This window comes from Strix aluco, chromosome 9 (assembly GCF_031877795.1).
Source record: "Strix aluco isolate bStrAlu1 chromosome 9, bStrAlu1.hap1, whole genome shotgun sequence".
In the NCBI taxonomy this organism is placed as follows: Eukaryota; Metazoa; Chordata; class Aves; order Strigiformes; family Strigidae; genus Strix; species Strix aluco.
Genome location: NC_133939.1, coordinates 29,233,673 through 29,254,781, shown reverse-complemented (window position 1 = coordinate 29,254,781; position 21,109 = coordinate 29,233,673). Strand labels below are relative to the sequence as shown.

Sequence of the window (21,109 nt, the reverse complement as noted above, 5' to 3'; positions counted from 1 at the left end):
CCTTTTTCCAGAAGAGATTGTGCTACATTTCTGCGGCAGGGGGTAAAAGAACATTATCTGTTAGCTCTTACTCAACGGCTTGGTGTCTCGTAGTGTTTTGAGGAGCCGCGATCCATCACCCCACCGGAGCCGGGGGTGGGGCCGGTTCCCAGCTGTAGTTTGGAGGGTGTGTGTAGGGGTGTGTGTGTGTGTGTATTTTGGTTTTTCTCCCCATTCCCCGCGGAGGAGCCAGCCCTGGGGGAGCCCCCCCGCTCTTTGTGCCGCCGGCGGCGGGGGCGGGACCGGCTCCCCCCCCCTCCCCGTCCGTGCTCCGCCGCGCAGGCGGAGCAGCGCTGCAGCATCCATCTTACCGGCGGGCGGCTGGCCCGGGCTCCCATCCTCCTCCTCCTCCTCCTCCTCTTCCTCCTCCTTCCCATCCTCCTCCTCATCCCTCCCCCCCACCCCCGCGTCGGGGCCGGAGACCCCGCGGGGCAGCGGCGGATGATGCACGGAGATGGTACACCAGGAAAACTGCTCCTACCAGGTAAGGGGGCGACCTCGGCCTGGCCCCCTCACATCCGAACCGTCCCCCCCGCCCTGCCACCGCTCCCCGCTCCGAGTCGCCCCCCTCCCGCCAATCCCCGAGGTGGGGGGGGGCGGGTAGCCCGGCTCCTCCCGTTCGCGTTAAAACCGTGGGCTCCTGCCCCCGGGGCATCCCGGGGGTGACCACGGCAGCCGGGGGGGGGGGACGGGAACGGGGGCGGGGGGGAGAGGCGTTTGCCCGCGGGGCTTTTGTGCTCGCCATGTGATGCTCGCAGGCGCGGCCGGCGCCGGGGCTGTGCTCGCCCGGAGGAGCGGCGGGGGGCGGGTTTGTCGGGCAGCTGCCTGCGCCCCCGCTGCCTGCGCCCCCGCTGCCTGCGCCCCGCTCGCTGCCCGCCCGCCTGGATGAAACTGCTCCGTGTAAGTGAGCGAGGGGCGGTTTTTGCACCTTCCGGAGGTGCCAGTTTTAGACTAGAATAAATGGCCTGTTTCTCTCCGCTTTCCCAGATTTAGCGAAGCGTGAGAGCTGGCCCGCAGCGTCATTATTTTCAGATGCGGTCTCATCGTGGTCCGTGTTGTTCTGCTAAATAATCCGCCAAGACCCGGTGGTGGGTTGGGGAGGCAGCGTTTACCCCTCGGAGCATCCCTGGGGGGGCCCTGGGGCCTGGCAGCACTGACAACCCTGTTTGCTGAGCATCATCAGGCTTCTTTCAGTGGGGCGAAGGAGAGTGTAGGGAGGGCTGTTATTGGGGCTTTATTTCCCTCTAAAGAGAGGGTGGGTGCCACTGGATGCACCTGCACGGGAAATGGCGTGTTTGGGGGCTCGATGGTGGGGGCGGATTATTAAATGCACAAACGTTTGTCCATCCTCTACGGTGGTGCTGAGAAATGCGTCTGCGTACGTGTGGTGGACAGTGAAATCCCAGTAAAATAGTAAAATACCCAACAGGCGTTCGCAGTGGCCGAGCTGGACCCTCAGGAGATGGGGCTTTGCCCAGGACAGCAACTCATCCTCGTTTTCCCCCACCATTGCGTTTAATTCAAACTTCAATCTGTGTTTTAAGACAAAATATCTCATACTGCGAAGTATATCGTGAAGGGAAAAGATACCAAAGTATGTACAGAGAGGGAGAAGAGTTGGAAAGATTTTTTGCTGAATGTTTTCAGTCTAGCCAATGCTTCTGGAAATGAATTTCCATCTTGCAAAAAAAAAAAAAAAAAAAATCCTGGGATTTTTTTTTTTTTCCCAGCCTCCGTTTTAGGGGATCTGATTTTTCTGCAGCTCTGAGCCTGTTGCTCTCTACCGCCTTAATAAATGGTGCCATTGTTTCTGCGCGGCGGATGTTTTCCCAGCGTACTCGTAGGAACGCAAGGGTTAAAGGTTGCGCATTGTTTCCCGGGTGGAAGCTGGTCCGTGGCGGTGGGCGAGCGATGGCGAGCGATGGATGCCGAGCTGCGGCTGCGACGCAGGCCTGGCCAGCAGCCCTGCATGTTAATGCGCCGGCCTTGCTGCGACGGCAGCGCCTTTTATCTGCTTTAATCTACTTGCTTGTTTATGAATTGGTTCCTCTCCTCCGAACCCATAAATATTAGAGTCAAAACAGCCAGAAAGCCTGCAGATCGTAGGAAAAAAAAACTCCAGAGAAATGGGTTTTCAAATGAAATCCGTTTCAAAACCTTCCTGTGATGCTGCAGAGATTAGGAGCAACCCCAGCCCCCTCCCAAACCCATTAACCTAAAGGCCAAGTTTTAATCCTTTTGTGGCCAGCAATCCCGGGTTTTGGATCAGACTGGAGGCCAGCAATGATAGGATTTTGGTGGCTGCCCTGAGCGCCCTGGGGGCAGGAAGGTGACAGCCTAACTCTGCCCTTCTCCCTCCTCACACCCCTTTTTTCGAAGCCGCTAAATAAACTAAAAATAAACCAAATAGAGGGACAAGCCAAGGCATGGGGAAAACTTGAAAGCATGTTTGTTTTGGAGAAATTCAGCAGAAAAACTCTGTCATGACCACGTCATGGCTGGGACATAAACTCTGCAGCAGGGAGGGTGCTGGGGACAGGGCGCAATGCAGGCGGGTGCCGAGGAAGAGGAGGGTATTTCTGTTGTACGCCGTGGTTTGCCTCGAAAGTCTGGTTTCGTACCATAAATGAGCTGTCACTGCTGCTCGCTGAAGTGCAGGTGGCTCTCAGGCCTCCTGGGGTTTTGGATGTGGCTAAGTCAGGTTCATTGCTTTGAATTTAGGCCAAGTCCTGCATGGTCAGGAGGTCCCAGCATCTGACACCGTTCCCGTGGCCGCGTCCTGGAGTCATGTAGGCGGCTGCCGCTCTTCGTGCTGTGTATTTTTCTCCTCATTATTTCTATTTTCCTATTTTTTACTGACTTATTTTCCTACGCCAAACACTTTGTGTAGGGCTCCATATTTCTCCTACAGTTTGACAAGAAAAATGTCAGCTCGTGCACATTGGGTAACGTTTTGTGAGGTCCTGAGCTCGCACAGAATAGAAGGCCAGTGTGCAAATCCAGGCCTTAATGCAGAAATAAAGGTTTTATTCTAATGTGTGTATTAGCAGTGCTTTACTGGCCTGCAGCCTTAGCCAGTGTTTGAATTTGCTTTGTAAATGCATATTTTCAGCGTTGCCCGACAGGTCCACCTTAGCATGGAGCAGAACAGGACTCTTCAGGCTGTTGCCAGCTTCACTGGTGTTTCTTTGCCACAACTATATGAGTGGGTAACATGTCTAGATCTACATTGTCTCTTTGGGCTGATTTTTAATGCGCCTTTAAAAGTTAAGAACCCCCCCCCCACCGTGCCCCTGCCTAAGGCGGGAGCCTCCAAACAGGCAGTTGCCCGTGGGAACTGGGTTTGGCTCCGTGCGCTGGCATCAGTCACGGTCTGAGCTATCTGCTGGCGGGAGGGTCGCTCTGGAGATGTTACCAGGCTTTACACATGCAAAGAAAAATAAAAAGAAAAAAATCTGATGTGAAAAATGAGATTTTACTTCGAAATAATTTCTTAGGCGGGTCAGGGTTTTATTTATGATTTTGTAGGCTTTCATGGCATGTTGAAATACCAGACTGTCATCATCTTTTTCATTAAAGTGAATACAAATTCTCATGGCAGAATATAACCCCAAGAGACGGGCCTTGGAGAAACCCTTAAATGCCACAAAACCCACCATGGAGCTCTGGCAGAGTTGGAGAGCTGCTGGCCTGGCCTCTCACCAGTGGCTGCCGCGCTGGAGGGATGCCACGTCATGGTACAGCGGAGGAACCTCCGTTCGTGTGGCCCAGAGCACTGACCCTGCATCCCAAACCATTTAGGATGAAATAAAACAAAGCCTGTGTTATAGAGAGCTGAGGCTGAAGGCCTCCTTGTTTAGACAGGGATAAAAAAAAAAAGCTCTGTGAAGTAGGTGGAAAGCATTTGGTGTGCTGAAGCTCAGGGAAGCATCCTCAGAAGGAGGGCATGGTCCATCTCATAGCCTAAATTTGCAGAGATTTCTTCTAAGGGCCTTGTACTGGCTGCTCTGCGCTGGAAGGGTGCTGTGCTCTGAAGGGACTCTTCAGAACAGATTTATTCTGACCTTTACAATAAAATAAATGTTTTGTGAAATAGTTCTGGCAACTTGAGATCACCTGGATACCCTGGTCTGAGCGCCCTGTGGCCACAAACACCGGTTTGGCAGAGAAGCTGCTTGGGGTGCTTTCGTTGAACTTCACTGGGAATTTTGGGGTTTTATCTACTAACTCTATAACTGGCGATGTGTGGGAGCCCCACAGAAAGCAGGGTGGTGTTTTCCTCGCCCAATGGAGTATGCCCCTATAGCGTTGAGGGGATTTCCATTGACTCAAGCAAGCGTTATGTGTGCACAGTAGAGTTAAATTTAGCTGCTTGCTTGTCCATAAGCAATCGGTGTGTGTTTAAAGCACATAAAACTTGATGTGTCCTATTTCTCTGCCTTGCTTAAGGACGACTTAAGGGCCATCCCCAGCCCGTGTGCTCCCTGTGGCGCTGGGCCTGTGGCCATGTGCTCCTTCCATAGGGCCACCCCAGCTGACCTGCTCCAGATACACCCGTTCTGAGCCCTATTTTCATGTATAAAAAGAAAAGCAGGCTGAGGTGGCCGTGGCTACCTCTCCCCGGTGCCAGTGTTGCCGTGGGCTGCTGGAGGAGCCACGGTGGCTGTAGCCATGGAGGCCAGTTTCCTTCTGACGTGTGAGGAGTCCTTGGCTAGCAATGCCAACATGGAGCATACCCAACAGCATAACCCCCACCATTGCTTTTTTGTTTGTATGTTTAAACCCTCTATGTACAATAAATGGTGCATGTGCATGTTTGAAGCAGAGGCCGGTTGCCAGAGGGACAGTTGTGGGTGTTTGTCAGGCAGTCCGGTGCTGCCCATCTGCCTGTGGTGGCCTTTTGCATCAGGTGAGGAAGGGGCTGAACACCAAAGGGTTTGGTCCCTGCGCTGAGACAACCACAACATTCATTTGTCTCGTGGTTTTGATATTCAGAGTTTAAATGGGCCTTTTCTCTGTAGTGGGGAGATGCGCCTGCCAGGAGTGCAGGGTTGGGTCTAGTCCTGGCCACCAAATTTGCCTCCAGCAATGGTTAGAGGGGTGCAGAGGCTCCCAGCTGTGCCTCTTCTGTTTTTCTCCTGTTGCCTTGAAGTGGAGTTTTCACTGGAGACTGAGACCAGCTCCGGGGAGGCCAGTCTGGAGCATCCTGGCTCAGAGGGCAGGGCAGAGGTGAGCTGGCCTGAAAGCTGGGATGGGGGATAAAACATTTTTTATAAAATGTGGTGAAAAGTGCTAAATATATTTCCAGTAAGCTGTGTTGCTTCCTACCCTTAGGGGTGACTTTGATGTCAGTTTGCAGAGGGGTGGCTTGCACGTAGCCAGCATCCCTCACACAGCATCCCCCCCTCCACGAGTTGGGTACCATGGGCACAGCAGGACTGGGCTGGGGCTCCCTGTCTCAGCCGGGGAGGAGATTGGGGTCATCCCCCTCCGGTGGGCAAGGGCAGGGTGATGCAAGGATTTGTCCCAAACTGGGAGAGAAGCACGTGGCAAATTGCAGGCTCAGCCCTCAGCCCAGTCTGGCCACCACATCCTTCCTCTCGGGCTATGGGATTATATTTTGTTTCAGATTGAATTGTGTCAGGATCCATCCCCAGGGCTGGGAGAGGAAGTTAATTTAGCGACAGCAGGAAAGGACACAATGAGTCAGCAGTGGAGGGGAACTAAAGATAATGAAGTATCCAGAGAACAACTTTGTTTCATTTGGGAATTACAGTTACAAAGTGTCCTGGGACAAGAATGGAATTAAACAATCCTGTTTATTATTCCTGTTTTTTCCTGAAACTTCAGAGTAGAGTAATGCCGTGATGCATAATTTGTATGTTGTTAGAGCTGGTAATCGAGCTAGAATATGCATTTTGGGTGAAATGATGTCAACATGACTTGGATACATCATTTAAACATGTAAACTTTGTAGGGCTATTAAAATTATTCATCTAGCATGCAGCCTAATTGTGTCGCGCCAGAAATCTGTTGCTGGTGTGCCCCATTTTGAGGATCACTAAGAAACTGTGGCATAAATTCCATCTTTTTAAGGATTCTGTATAGCAATGCCTGCCTCGAGTGTGCCATCTCTGCCCACCTGCAACTGATCCGGAGAAACCGTTGCACCCCGTGATGGGTGTGACGCTGATGGGATCTCGGCAAGGACTGAGCAGGATTTGTGCGGGGTTGGGGGGCAGCAGCTGCGTTGTGAAGCCTGGATCTGCAGGCAGGACTGCTGGAGCTGTAAGCAGTGAAGGTTTGGGGGCTACAGAGCCCCCCTGGGAGCCAGGGCCTGGGTGCTCAACCACCCCGAGCAGGGACCAGGCGGTGTGCAGGTCCCTGGGCCCTGTGAGCCCACGGGACGGATGGCAGGTTAAGGCTGGATGCCTTTTAGAGCTCTGTTGGTTAATTCCTAGAAACTTTTTTTTTTCCACCTGAAAAAGCTGGTTTAGCCAAGAAATAGCTCCCTGGGGTCCTTCCTGGTGTTTTTTTGTGTAAAGAGTGAAAACAAGACTTCATTTTGTGGTTGACATTGCCCATCCCATGCGAGGGCTGAGGACCACTCTGGCTCTACCTGGGTTCACTGCCCCGGCCGTGGGCAGCTTCTCCGACTGCTGGGATTTCATTAGGATAACTTCCACGGTGAAAACCCCGGGAGAAAGCCCCTTCCTCCTGCCGTGACTACGCTGCCTGGCTTGGATTTTGACATCAGACACCGGGTTTTTTCCTGCCCTTGTGTAGCCAGCGAGGGCTCGGGGCTATTTTTATCCGGCGCTGGCAGTGGCTGGAGGAGGACGCGGCTTCCCTGGCCCGCACAGCCCTCGCCTCCCTCTCATCAGCTGGCCGAGGCTCCGGCGCTGCCGTTGACTTTATTAGGGAAAAGCAAGGTGCTCCAGAGCGGCCGGGAGGCGAGAGGGGCCGGGAAGCATCCCAGTCGTGGGACGGAGGGCTGTCACAGGTCTTGGCTCCGGGGGCGAGCGCTTGATCCCATGGTGCTGATTGAAGAGCAGAGGAAGGACTGAGATGCCCCGGCGGGAGCGTTTCACCGGCCACGTGAGGACCCGGGAGCGAAGGAGATGAGTCGGGAGGGTGATGGCATGGGTGACGTCATCAGGAAAGCAGCCGCGCCGGCCGGGGAGGGGAGTTATAAAAAGGTAAGGGACAAAAAGGAGCCTTTGTGTGCCAACAATTACTCTCTTGGCAGGAGGGGCACCCGCCAAAACGCTGCCCAACACCCTCCCAGGGTGCTGGGTTTCGGGTTGCGGAGCAGGGAAGTGCTCAGCAGTGTTTAACGTGCCAGCGCAGGGCAGCAAACCTTCCTCCCCCTGTGTTTCCATATCACTTTATGATAAAGAAAATGTAAAGAGATGTTTCCAAATGCGTTCCCGTACCTCGAGACCCCTGGGTTTTAAGGCAATTTGCCATGTGGCTTGAGATTCGCAAGTTTGACTTGGTTTTGTGTTTACTAGCAAATCCCCTGTGAACAAAAAGGAGATAAAAACAAATGTTCTGCGGTTACAATTTCTGTTTGTAAATCCAAGAATAGCCCTTGTGCTTCACAGAGATAAAATGAGGTGCTGTCTGTGGGTCTGGAACTTTAAATATAGTAATTGTCCATAGCTGGTAATGACAGACCCTGGCAAAAATAGCCTGGGTGGCCTGGCCTTGTCCCCGCGCTCCCGGCTGGGGCCAGGCCTGGGCTGTGCACCCTGGTTGGTGCCGGTGGATGACCCTGGCACCCGTTATTCTGTAATTGACTGGGTAATTAGACTTTTCCCTCTCCAAACAAGCAGCGCTTTAGCAAAGCACGCCCGGTATTTGATCGGGGTTTGGTACCAATGGGGCAACTGCAGAAATGCTGTCACCGGTTGTTATTAGGAGCTGGCTGCTCTACCCAAGGTGGGGGGTCTTGGAGCACGACGAAGAGCCTGGCAAAGCACTGCTACACCTCAACACCAAAGAAATCTTCCACATGCAATTTTACATGCTGTTTCAGGTGATGTCTGTGATGAGTAAAGGCTGCTAGTACCCAGGTGCCTGCATGCTAAATGGTATGGAGTGTATGAAAAGAGCAGTCCAGCTACTGCGTCTTCAATGACATAAATAACACAGTATGGACTTTGCTCAGTTTCCCAGAAAACTGCAGAAATCTCGTGGGCATCCGCTCTCCATCCCGCATCGGGTCAGTCAGGGACAGCCCCTGACATCAGCACTACCTCCGTGTGCCCCCAGGGATGGGGTCATACGGGCAGAAGGCATATATTGGATAAATTCAGGCTCTCAACCAAAAATGTGGGGTTTTTGGGGGATGGACTGGGTGCTGGCACGTGTTGGAGGCAGGTGGTGAAGAGCACAAATGATTGTGTGTAATCTGCAAATGCCAGAGAGGGGATTGCAGTAGATTTATAAACAGCAATAATTACAGCAGGCGATGGGGCTGGGAGTCCGTGCTGAGTCCATGGTGGGGAAAGGCTGAACCTCTCCTGGCAATTTGCCTTTACTGGAAGGGTTGTGTAAAGTGTTGTACATGTAGGCAGTCACGGCCATAATCTGACATTGTGTTTTTATTCATGTGCTTAAACAAAGGTAGCTACTGACCTTTCGAATCGGAAGGTCAATGGTAAGAAGGAAAACATCCGCCCAAAACTGTTTTGCCTTAAAAATAAAAAGCAGCCTTCTGTTTAAAATAATTGTCTGAACCAGAAGTCAGCTCCACGCCAGACCCCTCTTTCAGAAATACAGTCAGTTTTTGATTCAGTGTCAAAATACACATTTAAATAACATGGGGTTATGTTTTTCTTGCTCTAGTAACTTTGCATTTTGTGTATTTGATCCACTATTTTTTATATACCAAGTAAGTATATTTGATAGTCAAAAAACCACTTGCAGTTTTCCTTCTCAATTTATAGTTTTCGATGCCCAAGTCGGGATGTACACTGCGGCTGTTGGGTAATTTATCTAAAGCCTAAAGTCCAGTTCCCTTAGGTATATTCTATTTCTTAGTAACTGTTCCCTATTTTATAATAACAAATAGGACTCCTGGTTTCTTTATGGTCATTAGCCTGTGTCTGGTTTATAAAATGGGATCTTCTGAGCTCAGTGCTGGGAGCAGTGTTATTAGTATCCTCAGTAATGACCTGCTGGAGAAAACAAATTGCACATTGATTAAACGTACAGATGTCAAAGTGGGAGCAGTTGTGTCTCGGTGGGAAATGGAGAAAAATTTTTTTAAAAAGATCTGGAGAGACAGCCCCATCTGAAAGGGGTAAATATGTGAAAGCGTGTCTGTATTTATGTGTATTTTAATGCAAAGAAGAGTAGTTTTCAGCACACACAGAGTAGGTGCTGCTGGGGGAGGGAGCGGTCCCAGCTGGCATGGAGGCTGGGATGTGCTGTCCCAGCTGGGCAGGAGGAGGTGGAGATGTGCTTTGAGCTCCTGATTTCTGTTGGAACACAAGGAGAATCAGAAGGAGATGGGAAGATGTGGGAGAGTATCATCTGAGTCGGAAAAACGGGGAGGCTGAGTATCCGTGACTTCATGAAATATTGATGTGCTGAGGGATGCAGCTGGCACAGGGGAGACACCCACATGCGTCATGAGATGGGCAGCACGAGGAACCAGCACGGGCAACCCTCTCTCTGCTTTCAGTCCACTAAAAAAATATTTCTCACTCATTTTTACTTAGTTTTTTTCACTGTGCTCCCTTCACCGACAGGGCTGGCTATTTCTTCTTCTAAGATTGAGGCATCAATTATTGAAACCTGAAAAAAAAAAAAAAGGAGAAAAACATCGCTGGGCAGTCTGGGTAGAACTTTGGAAACTGGGAGCTGAACCCAAAAACTCGATACTGCTTGATGCCATGGGGGTTATTTTTAATATTTGAAATACTTTAAATAAAAGGAGTTGGGTTACAAATGAAATATGTATTTTGGTAAGGGATTAACAACATAATGGGCAGTGTGATAATGTAATGTATGTAGTCAGCACTGGAGTTGGAATTAAAGTATTAGCTATTTTACGTTAATAATTTGCATTTTGTTGTATCTTACTTCCTTGTATCAAAAGAGGTGCTTTATTTTTACTTAGGTGAAATATGGGAAGCACAGTTATATTAATTAATACCATGAAAGCAGCCTGTGCTTGCCTGCTATGTTTTCTTTTGTTATGTATTCTTGATTGGGTATTATGTGTTATTTTAAAATGAAATGTTTGAGGGCTTCAAAATGTTCCTTCTATCAATAACTTGCCGCCTTGTATGAATTTGTTGTCAGCGTTGGCACATAATCCATTAGTGACAGACACGGGGATAGTACGGGCACTAATTTTGAATCTAGATCTGTGATTTTCATTTATTGCACATTGATTACACAGTGATCTCCATAATCATTAATTTCAAATCACTTTGTAGTTTTCTCTTACTCAAAAAAAAATATATATATAAAAATATGTTTTTAAAACTGGATAATTTGATGGCAATGGTTAAAAATAAATCTAAGCATGTTGGCAGAAGAAGGATTGTGTGGTTTTGGAGGCTGCTTAGGGAAGTGCAAGATGGTAATGGTGCAAGCATGGCCTCAGTGTCTGTATATGGATATAGGTACAGATATCAGTATATATGTTACGTATATATGAGATATACAGATAAATATTGATCAGTATGTGGAGAGAGACGTGCAGGTGGGCTTCTCTGTTGGGATGGGCTGTGTGGTCCGCCCAAGCGTGGGAAAAAACTTGGGGGCTGCTGGGCATCTTGAGCGTGGTGGTGGGGCTGGTGGGACAACTCTCCTTCCTGCGCGCTGGTGTGACCAGCAGCTTCATCCTTTCTTGTCGCCCTTCCAGGCCCAGAAGAATGAGCGGGAGTCCATCAGGCAGAAGTTGGCTCTGGGCAGTTTCTTCGACGATGGCCCGGGACTTTACACCAGCTGCAGCAAGAGCGGCAAGCCGAGCCTCTCCTCCCGGTAAGCCAGCCGGCCTCGCAGCCCAAAACCTCCTTGGAAAATGAAGAGCGTGAGATGCTTCCAGCAGGACATCCTGAGACCTGCCCTTTGGAGGATCCCTCAGTTTTTGCTTGCAACCATATTGTTGAATTTTCCTTGTTTTAGAACAATGTCTTATGCTCCAAATGCAATAGTTGTACATTACGTAAATAATTGTAAATAATGTGCTAAAATATTAGTTTAAAACTGTGTAGAAGAGATATTTGGATGCTCAGGGGATAAAGCAAATGAGCTGAAGTTTCCTGAGTTAGGTTTCCATCAGGTTTTAATTGAGGATCTCTGCCCTGAACTGGGCATTGCCTTTGAACTTGGGCAGATCAAAACGGTGGCAGAAGTATCGTGGATGCACAACTGGAGTTACTGTCAGGAAAACAGTGGATTAGGGTTTTTTTTTTTTCCAGGGAATTCTTTATGTTGAGTTGCAAAATAATAAGGATTTTAATGTCTGAATACCTGGTTTAATGCCAGATATACATGTTCGAAGCAGGGCAGGGCTTAAGGATGGTCCCATGGTCCCACCAGTCCTGGGTCAGGCAGCGTGGTAATGGTTGGTGAAAAACCATGACTTTGGGAAAGCACATCTTCCTTTGGTGGCTCGGGAGGTGGCATCCCATTAGAAACAGATCTGATGCTGATAGCTAGCCCTGGTGACAGCAGGGCAGTGGAGAGCAATTAATCTCACGCACAGAAAGCACCAGAGAATGGAAAAAATGAGCTTTAACGTGGCTCCCTGTCTACCCCACCACGTCCACATGCTCCATCCAGGCTCTGCTTGCTAGACATGGCTCCATCCCTGGGACTGGCACATTGGGTAGCATGGATACCTCACTTGTCTGATTTTTAACATTTCCACATCAAATATACTCCAGAAAGGCTTGTTTATATTCAGCTGCCAGGGAGTAACCCATGGCACTTGGGAAGCATTGAACACCTCCCACATTGGGAGTGAAGATCTACCTGTTGCCATGGTGTGGGAGAGAAAAAAGTCCTAGAGAGACGTAAAGCCAGGAGGAATACTGTTATTACACCGGAGAGGTACAATTGTGAAATTAAATTGAACTGCGAGTCATTTGAAAGGGAAAACAGTTTTGCTCTGTGTAGTTACAGCTAAACCAGGAGCTGCTATCTTGTAATTACAGCACGGGTCTAATTAACGCTGCGCGGCAGGGTTTGGCAGCTGTGCCACGAGAAATTACCAGCTGTACCTGAGCACTTTGGTGTTTCGTTAATATTTATAGTCCAGGCAAAGCAGTAGTATTGCACGCTGCCCGTTACAGGACCTACAGGAACCTTTGCAGGACCGTTGCTCTCGTGCTTGTGTTTGAAAGAAAAGAGGATAATTGCTGGGTGTCAGGCGTTGGGATCGTGCTGTTGAAAGGGACGTGAGTCACGCACCCATGTTTTGCTCTTGTTCTGCCCTTTCTGCATGATGCAATTGTAAGCCGAGGATGCACTGGGTACCCATGTCTGTCCACCATGGCTTGAAAGTTTGTGCAGAATTATAGAATAGAATCATGGAGCGGTTTGGGTTGGAAGAGACCTTTAAAGGGCATCTAGTCCAACCTTCCTGCAGTGAGCAGGGACATCTTCAACTAGATCAGGTTGCTCAGAGCCCCGTCCAACTTGACCTTGAATGTTTCCAGGGATGGGGCATCCACTACCTCTCTGGACAACCTGTGCCAGTGATTCACCATCCTCATCTTAAATAATTTCAGTTATTAATTTGATCTATTTTATGGTAATAGCAACTAAGAAATTCCACTAAAATAAATGGAAAATAAGAGTTTGTGGTCTGTAAGTACTGATATAAGGCCCCCCATTGAGAATGAGCAATAACAGGCAGCAGAAGATGTCAGAGGGTTTGCCCCATCTTCAGCAGGTGGTGATGGAATATGATGCACCAAGAAGACTGATGGAGTTGACCCCAGAAATCTCTAGTTTGCAGGGTTATTTTTTAATTAATTTGGAAGATGTGCAAAGCCTGATCAGATTTTGTAGGAGGCAAACAGGCCTGAGCCTGGTGTCAGTTGGGTGAATTGTCCTGGAGAGCCCAGGGTGCATGAGCTCAGCTGATGACTGCAGAGCTGGTCCGCAGTGTGAGCATCAGTGGGGGCTTCCACAGACACCCTCTCGTTCAAACAATCTGTTCCTTTGCTTGCTCGGTGAGGCTGATCTGTGCAGAGGGAGCCGTGGGGTCCACCTGGAAATTGGTGGGCCACGCTCTTCTGGGGACATCAGCCCACACCAGTGAAATGTGTTCTTAATCCAAATTGGGCGATGGTGCAGGGGTCCAGAAAGCACAGTAATAATCTCTTGCCATGCAGTAGTGCCTCTTGGCCACAGACAGGCTTATTGCCCTTCTGAATAAATAGTTTCAATTGTTAACACATTATTTTATATAATATAATCATATTTTTTATTATTTATATAGAAAATACTTTTCTATTAATATATTTACTATATTTTCTATATACTTTATATATAACATTTTATTTAATACAATAATATAGCCACCCGTGGTGACAAAAGCTCTGCAGCGACTTGGTAATTCTGAAGTTCATCAATAGATGGTGGTAGAAGCTTTGTCGTCACCGTGCTGCTGCATTTCCAGTCCCACGTTGAGCTGTCGCTCAGAAAAGGCAGCAGGAGCTTGCCCATGCCCTGCCACCGCGAGCTGGTGGTCCTGGCTCTGCTTTTGGGTGGGGGACGACCATCTTGGAAAAAAAGTGAGAATGGTTATATTTTCCTGAGGCCACTACAGCATCAGGGCAACAGCATCCTTTCAAAACACAAGCGACTCGCTGCCGACGGCGCTGCGGTGTCTCGCCCGCATAACCCGTCGGCGCGGTGGGGAGAGCCGCGGGGTGCCGGCGGCAGCGCCGGTGCGAGGGGGCTGCGGCGTCACCTCTGCCTGTGCCCCCACAGATTACAAAGTGGGATGAACCTGCAGATTTGCTTTGTGAACGACAGCGGCAGCGACAAGGACAGCGATGCCGACGACAGCAAGACAGAAACCAGCCTGGACACACCGTTGTCGCCCATGGTAGGTCCAGGAACCCATCCCACAGAGGCTCTGGGTGTGGAAATCATAGGGCATCCATAAGGGAAGCTGATAAACAGCTGATCCTTATAAAATAGCAATGCTAAACCCCAGAGCAGCATCTTCAGCCATCAATAAAAGAAATGTGAGATGTGGAGGGGCAGACAGCAAATCGCTCCTGGCTCACACAGAGATGCTGTAGAGCAGATGCCTGCATGGGAAGGTGTTCCTTCTTCCTTCCTTCCTCCCTTTCTTTTCAGCTCTGATAAGTATCAGGGTAGTAATGGATACAAAGTGGTATCAGCTCCCAGCAGCCTTCCTCTCCTCTCTTTTCCTTTGTGAATATAACACCACGGCCCCAGATGTTTTCTTCCAGCTTAACCAGTCTGTCCCTTCAACACCTATTGATCTGGTTGGCTCCTCTTTCCACTTGAAGTGCTCTGGGGGCGTCTGTCTGGAAATTACTCTGATTTTTAAAGATTATCTTGTGTGTTAAAATAAAAAAACTCTGTGCTCTTCACTGTTTCTGTGGAAATGATACCACTTGTTAAGTGTGCAAAAATATGTTAAGCCAACAGCAAACGTCTTTGCTGTGGCACGGTTGGGGGGATGGGGCTGTAACAGCTGTGTGTCTGCTTCCCTAGAGCAAGCAGAGTTCATCCTACTCCGACAGAGACACGACGGAGGAAGAGTCAGAGTCCCTTGATGACATGGATTTCCTCACCAGGCAAAAGAAACTCCAAGCTGAAGCCAAAATGGCCTTGGCTATGGCAAAGCCCATGGCCAAAATGCAGGTCGAGGTGGAAAAGCAGAACAGGAAGAAATCGCCGGTAGCGGATCTTGTAAGTGGGGGCCGTGGGATGTCCCGGGGGGGTAACACCAGCCCTTTTGCTGTTTGCTTTTGCTTCTTGAGACATGCACACCGGCCAGCGGTGCTTGTAGACACACAGAGGAGCAGTGGAGATAGGAACCGGCTGGCAAGAGTTGAAGGGTCAACATGTGTCATCTTATCAAGCCATTACGGGAGCGGGATGGATGCAGGGAATGAGATGATGAAGTGTGAAGGTTATTGAGGCTGGCATGATGCTGCTCATCCTCTGAGTTGTAGCTGGCTCATGCCATGCCATGCCATGCCATGCCATGCCATGCCATGCCATGCCATGCCATGCCATGCCATGCCATGCCATGCCATCCCATCCCATCCCATCCCATCCCATCCCATCCCAGAGCAGTCCCACCGCTGTAGCCCTTGCCTCCCTTTACATCAGCTGGTAAATTTGAAGACTTGGGTCAAATGTTGTGTAGATGTTTCAGCTCAATTTGGTAGTACCAGTGGAGCCATTGATGCATGTGTGTGAGGGGGATGCAAGCAATGTAAACTGCCTCCATTCAGAAATACAAATAGTTTAAAGAAAACAGTAAAAAATTGACAATTTCTTTTCAGCTGCCACATATGCCTCATATAAGTGAATGCCTGATGAAGAGAAGTTTAAAACCCACTGATCTAAGAGACATGACTATCGGGCAGCTACAAGTGATAGTCAATGATCTCCACTCACAGATAGAAAGTAAGTGATGCTTGTTTAATTATTCTTTGGTACATCACATTTAATTAAGAACCGTTCTCCAGGATACACATAGAAATGTTGGTAAATGTATGATAACACGAGTAGATGGAAGAGGCACACCACAGTAGTTAGAGGTGGAGTTCTCTCCAGATTTGGCTCCTTTGGCTTTTTTCTTTCCTTTTTTCAGTTTCTCCTAAAGCACTTGCTTGGCTCCATAAGAGAGGAGGGTTGTAGCGTTGTGCCAGCACCTAACACCCCACTTGTAACTCAAAACCTGGTCGGGTAAAAGTAGTTTTGGGAATTCTGCCTGTCCTGGAAGCACCTGCCATTTGTGGCTTTATGGCTGTGTCTCCATGTGACACTACGCCATCATCAAAACCATCCATAAGTGGAGAAACTCTCCAGTTTAGCAAACATCCCAGGGTAAATCCACCCTTGCCGTGCTTCAGCATGTCTCACAGGTCCTTGTGTTTGCCCGCACGGACAGCGCCCCACCACCTCATCTCTCTTTGCTCTCTCCAAACGAGCCAGGGTTTTTTTTCTCCCCAAAGGATCTCCATCTTCCAATTAATTAATTAATCAACCATTTTGGGGTAGACTTCTCCGGTGCCTGTAGGACCAACAAAAAGGTTGGTTGGGGCCTGCTGTGCTGCTCCTTCCCTACTCGCTTATTAATTAGCCTCACTTTAGAAAGCACCCAAGTATGGGCGCATGAGTGTTAATGTCATTAACACCGAGCTTGCTGCCCAAACTGAAGAGGTGTTAAACCAATGTAGCTGTAATTAAGCAGCCTAAAGACCAGCTCTGGCAGTGAGTGATGGGCAGGTACAGCCTTCAGTGGAGCCCATGCCAGCAGGTTAATTTTTCACATGATCCTCTTCGTTTTCTTCTTCCTCGCTTTTTGACACAACCCTGAGCAAGATTCCAATGTCATGAACAAGCACTGAGAAATTCATCTTTATTTTTGCTGCTACACTGAGCTATTTTAAGAGAGGAACTGTTTGCATGCAGTGGCAAGGGGGTTATGGTTTATCCTAGAAAACACAAAAATCTCTGTGCCTCTCCCCAACATCGTGTGCATCCTCCGGGGAGGTCCCTCCTGGTTCTCCACACCAGCTTATGTGTAACATGGTGGGAAGGATGACATAGCAGGTCCTAAACTGGGGTTCCTGGGAACATCACAAACTCACCTCCTTTCTCCCCGGTGCCAGGCTTGAACGAGGAGCTGGTGCAGCTGCTGCTCATTCGGGACGAGCTGCACACAGAGCAGGACGCCATGCTGGTGGACATCGAGGATCTGACCAGGTGAAGGAGGCTCCTTGGGGTATTTATCTCTCCTCGCAGCTTCCAGTTTGCCATTGACAGCGTGTAGGGGTTTTGTTTTAGCAGAATTTCAGTACTAAAGCTTTTGCCAAAAAGGTAAGGGCTGAGCAGGACGCTGCTCTCTCCTTCATAACAAGAAATCAAGGCACTTGGGTGCTGGAGTTCATCAGCAGGTTTCAAGAGCTCCCCAAACGCAGGTGTTGGTGCATGCTCTTGAATTAGTGTTTCCCTTTCCAAAGCCTGAAAAGATCCTGAGCAGGAGTGATGCTGCAAACCCTCAGTGCACCCCAAGGGAAATCCAAGTGTGTCCCCATGTCACCCCACCCCTCTGACTGGGGTGAGCTGCAGCCCATCGGCCTCCGCTGTCAGGAGGACATGACCAAAGGAGAATTTCTGAGTCTTTTAAATATTAACGTTCAATATCTGATTAAACAGAAAGCCTTGCAGAATATAGGCAGATTTCCATCAGGACTCCATCTCCCAGGCAGCAAGAGGCATTTTCCTTTGAGATAACTAGCGATGCGTTGCAGAAACGCTAAGAAGTATTGAAAACTTTGGTGGAAAAAAGGCTGAAAAAGATGATACTGGTTGTTGCCAGCACAGAATGCTTCAGAACTGAAGCATTAAGCTTGCAAAAAAACACAGCCTAAATTTGTTTCTATTTTAAAACATTGTGGTGCTGCGTAGCAGCTGGTTGAGAATTGACGGTGCTCTGCCTGGAAGAAGTTACCGCCAGCTGGGGTGGCCGTGAGGGATTTGGGGAGCGATTCTCATGCTGCCCAGAGGACAGTGGCCCAAGGGACAAGCAGGCGGGTTGTCACTTCTGAGTCTTGTGGGACACCATCGCTACTTCCCTTAATGAAGAGCAAGTGGTGAAAGGCAGAGGGATTTGGGGGGGGGGGGAGCTGGGTCAGTAGGCAAATGCCAGCACCACCTCGCATCTGTTTCTGCTGCTGTGCTTCAGGAAACTCTTTGCTTTCTAAATGCAATTAATGGCAGTTTAGTAAATGAAATTTATTTGGAAGCTGGTCAGCGTGGTCTGGGCGGGCACTGGCTCTCTCCATCCCGGCGCTGGGGGATGAACGTGCTGAACACCCCTGCAGGAAGGGAGGAAACGATCCCAGCTGACCCAAAACCTCTCCGGAGAAGGGTTTCCTCTCCCCTTTGCCCATCTCCTGGTCACCTCCCTCCGGGAAGGAACCCGGGCAGAGACCACACATCCCTCACCCGGTGCTTTGATTTTTTTTTTTCTTTCCTGGTAAACTGTTATTTTTGGTTCGCTGCCAGAGTGGCGCGGATGCTGGCTTGGAGCACAGCCCTGCGTGTGGTTTGGGTTTCCACCTCCCCTCAGCAGAGCGAATAACGCAGCTTCTCTCCTCCCCCCAGACACGCCGAAAGTCAGCAGAAGCACATGGCAGAGAAGATGCCGGCAAAATGAACCCAGGAGCAGAGCTCGAGCGACACTTCATTTTGCTTCTGTGTGTGTCCAAGCGCTGATGTCCACGGTGGCGCACAAGAAAACCAGTGTTAGTCATTGACCATGTCTGAAGCTTTATGTCCGGTGATTGGCCTCTGCTTCTTAATTTATTTTAATTTTTTTACTCGTGCCACTAAATATCAGGCATTTTAATAATATTATTACAAAAAATGTACAGTACTTATAACATTATAAATCATGGGTGAGAAGAGAGGGTAGTTTAACTTTATTTTTGTTTGTTTAGAGATTTTGAGTTGAACGATATTTTACCATTGACTACTTTTTTATTCTTCACTGTAGTTTTAAAATAAAGAAACTGTACTTGACGGTGCTATACAAGTCAAAAAAATACATGCCTGCCTCGTAGTGAAGTTGTAGCTTTCAGTAATATGTATATTTTAATCAGTTTTCAACATTTTGTGAATGTTGACTACCTGACATTCATTTTTAGATGTGCTATTAACATTCGGTTGGATTCAGAGAGTTACCTTGAAAGTTTTATGTATAAATATGTAAAATAAAAATTAAAAAAATTGTTTCATATGATACGTCTTTTTGTTGCCTAGTGGTTGACTTTGGTGATGCACCAGTAATGTATTCCTCAAACTAAATGTGCAATTCCTAATTTGTCATCACCAGAAAGAGCCTTTTTTTTTTTTTTCTGCCGATCACATGAAATTATTATAGAGAAAAGACAGGATTTTTGTAGAGTTATTTATTTGTAAGTTCATAATGTATGTATGACATGGACTTAAGAGATTCTTCTATAATAACATTCACTGGGCCCTAATATTGTGACTATTGTTAGAATCAGCAGGCACATACCGTAGATGTTTTTTTATATTTTATTGTCTGGGCTAAATATTTAAATGACTCACCAATGTCAGAAATAAAAAAAAATATATGTTAAAAATCTAAGCAGCATATTAAATGTATTATATATGGTAATTACGCACCTCTCTGCCTTTGGGCTGGGCTCCCCGTTAGTGGCTGAGCGCTGGACGTGTCTCCTCTGTGCGTACCGGAGGAGGGACACTGGGAGACTAATAGGTCTGTCTCCATCCCTCATTTATTTGATTTAATGCTGAAACAGCTCAGCCATCCCCTTCCTAAGGCTGCCCGGCCGTAGCCAGCAGCAGACACGCATGTCGCACGCACCAGATTTTTACATTTTAATTCTTTTGTCCTTGGGGGCAAATTCATCTTAGCGACAGGTCTGGCTAATGACTTATTCAGGGTGTTTTCAGAAAAGCGTGAGCTGTGTTAAAATTTCATCCCCCGCCAAGAATGTATTTTATAAAATGACTTTTTTCCCCCCTCTTTTTTTTGCAGAAAGTGCAGGCTATGGAAGCGCCAGCCCTCAGTGGGGTTTGGTGGGGCTGGGCAGGGTGGGGTTGGTTTAAATTAGGGTTGTTTTTCCTTTCCCAGATGCTCCGGGACTTTCTAGTGGACAGTCCCTGTCCCACAGCCCCCATGGGGGGGCCATGTCCCATGTTCCTGCCGAGTAGTGTCCCCAGGCAGGGTGCTGTGCCTGCCCCCAGCTTTTGCAGAAACGTACTGGGACAGGTTAGGCTGGAGAGCCTTTGTCTGCAGACCAGGGATGATGTAAACTCTTATTTTGCTTTTTTTTGAATCTATGCAGAAAAATATATTGGGGGTGTTAGTTTCTCTGTAGCTCTTGGTTGGCTTGATGATGTTGCCTGCACGTGGGGAGACCTGCTGGGTTTTATATTTCTGCTCTGTACAGGGCCGTGTTTGTTGGTGCCTCCACCAGAAGCGGCTGTTCAGGTATCGGTGAGGAGGTGCTTGCCACTGGATTTAAAGCATGAACAGCAAAAGCCCCAAATACAAAAAGTTTTCTCTCAGCTTTCATAACAAAAAAAGAAAAAAGCAAGAAAGCCCCCAGGTGCTCTGGGGGAACCCCGCACCCTCCACATCATCCCTGGCATCATCCCCGCCAGGGTCCAGCTTGTGGGGCATCGGGGTGAAGCAGCCTGGTCAGGCTGGAGTTTCGTTCCCTTGCTAAGTGCCTTTAACTTGCTGAAGAGAACTAGTTATTCCGGTCACCTACCACTGGTTTTCCCCTTGACATCCTTGGGGGAGTTGGCTTTTTTAAAGAAAAAGCGTGTTTCTGGGTAACTGCATCTCCTTGGCTCTGTGTCCCGTGTACCGAGGTGTCGTGCTGGTATGTACGATGGCAATGCTGTGGAATTAATGGATTAAATCACATTTTTAAAAGAGAAAAGTGTTGCGTGGTTTCTGAGCTGCTGCTGCTGCCGCCTTGTCGTGGACAATTATGTATTTTGTCACCTATTTCTGGGTATCGGTCCCACTTTTTGAGTCTCTTGTATCCTCCTGGGTGGGTTTTTGGTTCCTCCTCCCCTGGTCCCCGCCAGCAAACATAACCCATCTCGCACAGGGTGCCAAACTTTGCAGTGTTCTCCTAAAAAAGTACCTCCCGAGACTAGAAGTCACCAAAAATACCTGATGCAGTCAGCAAAAACACCTACCCACCCTGCATACGCTCGGGGCGATGGGGCTGGGGGTCCCACAAGCTCCCCGCATTGCCCAGCCTGCTGCCCTCCGTGCGCCAGCTGCAGCTAATTCTGTATAGCCACG

General features: G+C 48.7%; 1 protein-coding gene across 4 annotated transcripts in view; it reads left to right on the top strand.

Moving 5' to 3' along the window:
* SCHIP1 (schwannomin interacting protein 1) overlaps positions 1-19,031 on the top strand; it is a 40,196-nt gene extending 21,165 nt beyond the window's left edge. Inside the window, exons 1-7 of one of the 4 annotated variants that reach the window (XM_074834355.1) lie at positions 343-523; positions 10,925-11,043; positions 14,008-14,125; positions 14,767-14,964; positions 15,567-15,690; positions 16,902-16,995; positions 18,400-19,031. In XM_074834355.1, coding sequence (XP_074690456.1) covers positions 494-523; positions 10,925-11,043; positions 14,008-14,125; positions 14,767-14,964; positions 15,567-15,690; positions 16,902-16,995; positions 18,400-18,451 — 735 coding nt within the window. In that variant the 5' untranslated portion in view covers positions 343-493 and the 3' untranslated portion in view covers positions 18,452-19,031. Of the gene's footprint in view, positions 1-342; positions 524-779; positions 940-6,934; positions 7,239-10,924; positions 11,044-14,007; positions 14,126-14,766; positions 14,965-15,566; positions 15,691-16,901; positions 16,996-18,399 lie in introns of those variants that run through there. The other 3 variants (XM_074834357.1, XM_074834354.1, XM_074834353.1) reach the window with 3 other exon arrangements.
* Positions 19,032-21,109: the final 2,078 nt, after the last annotated feature.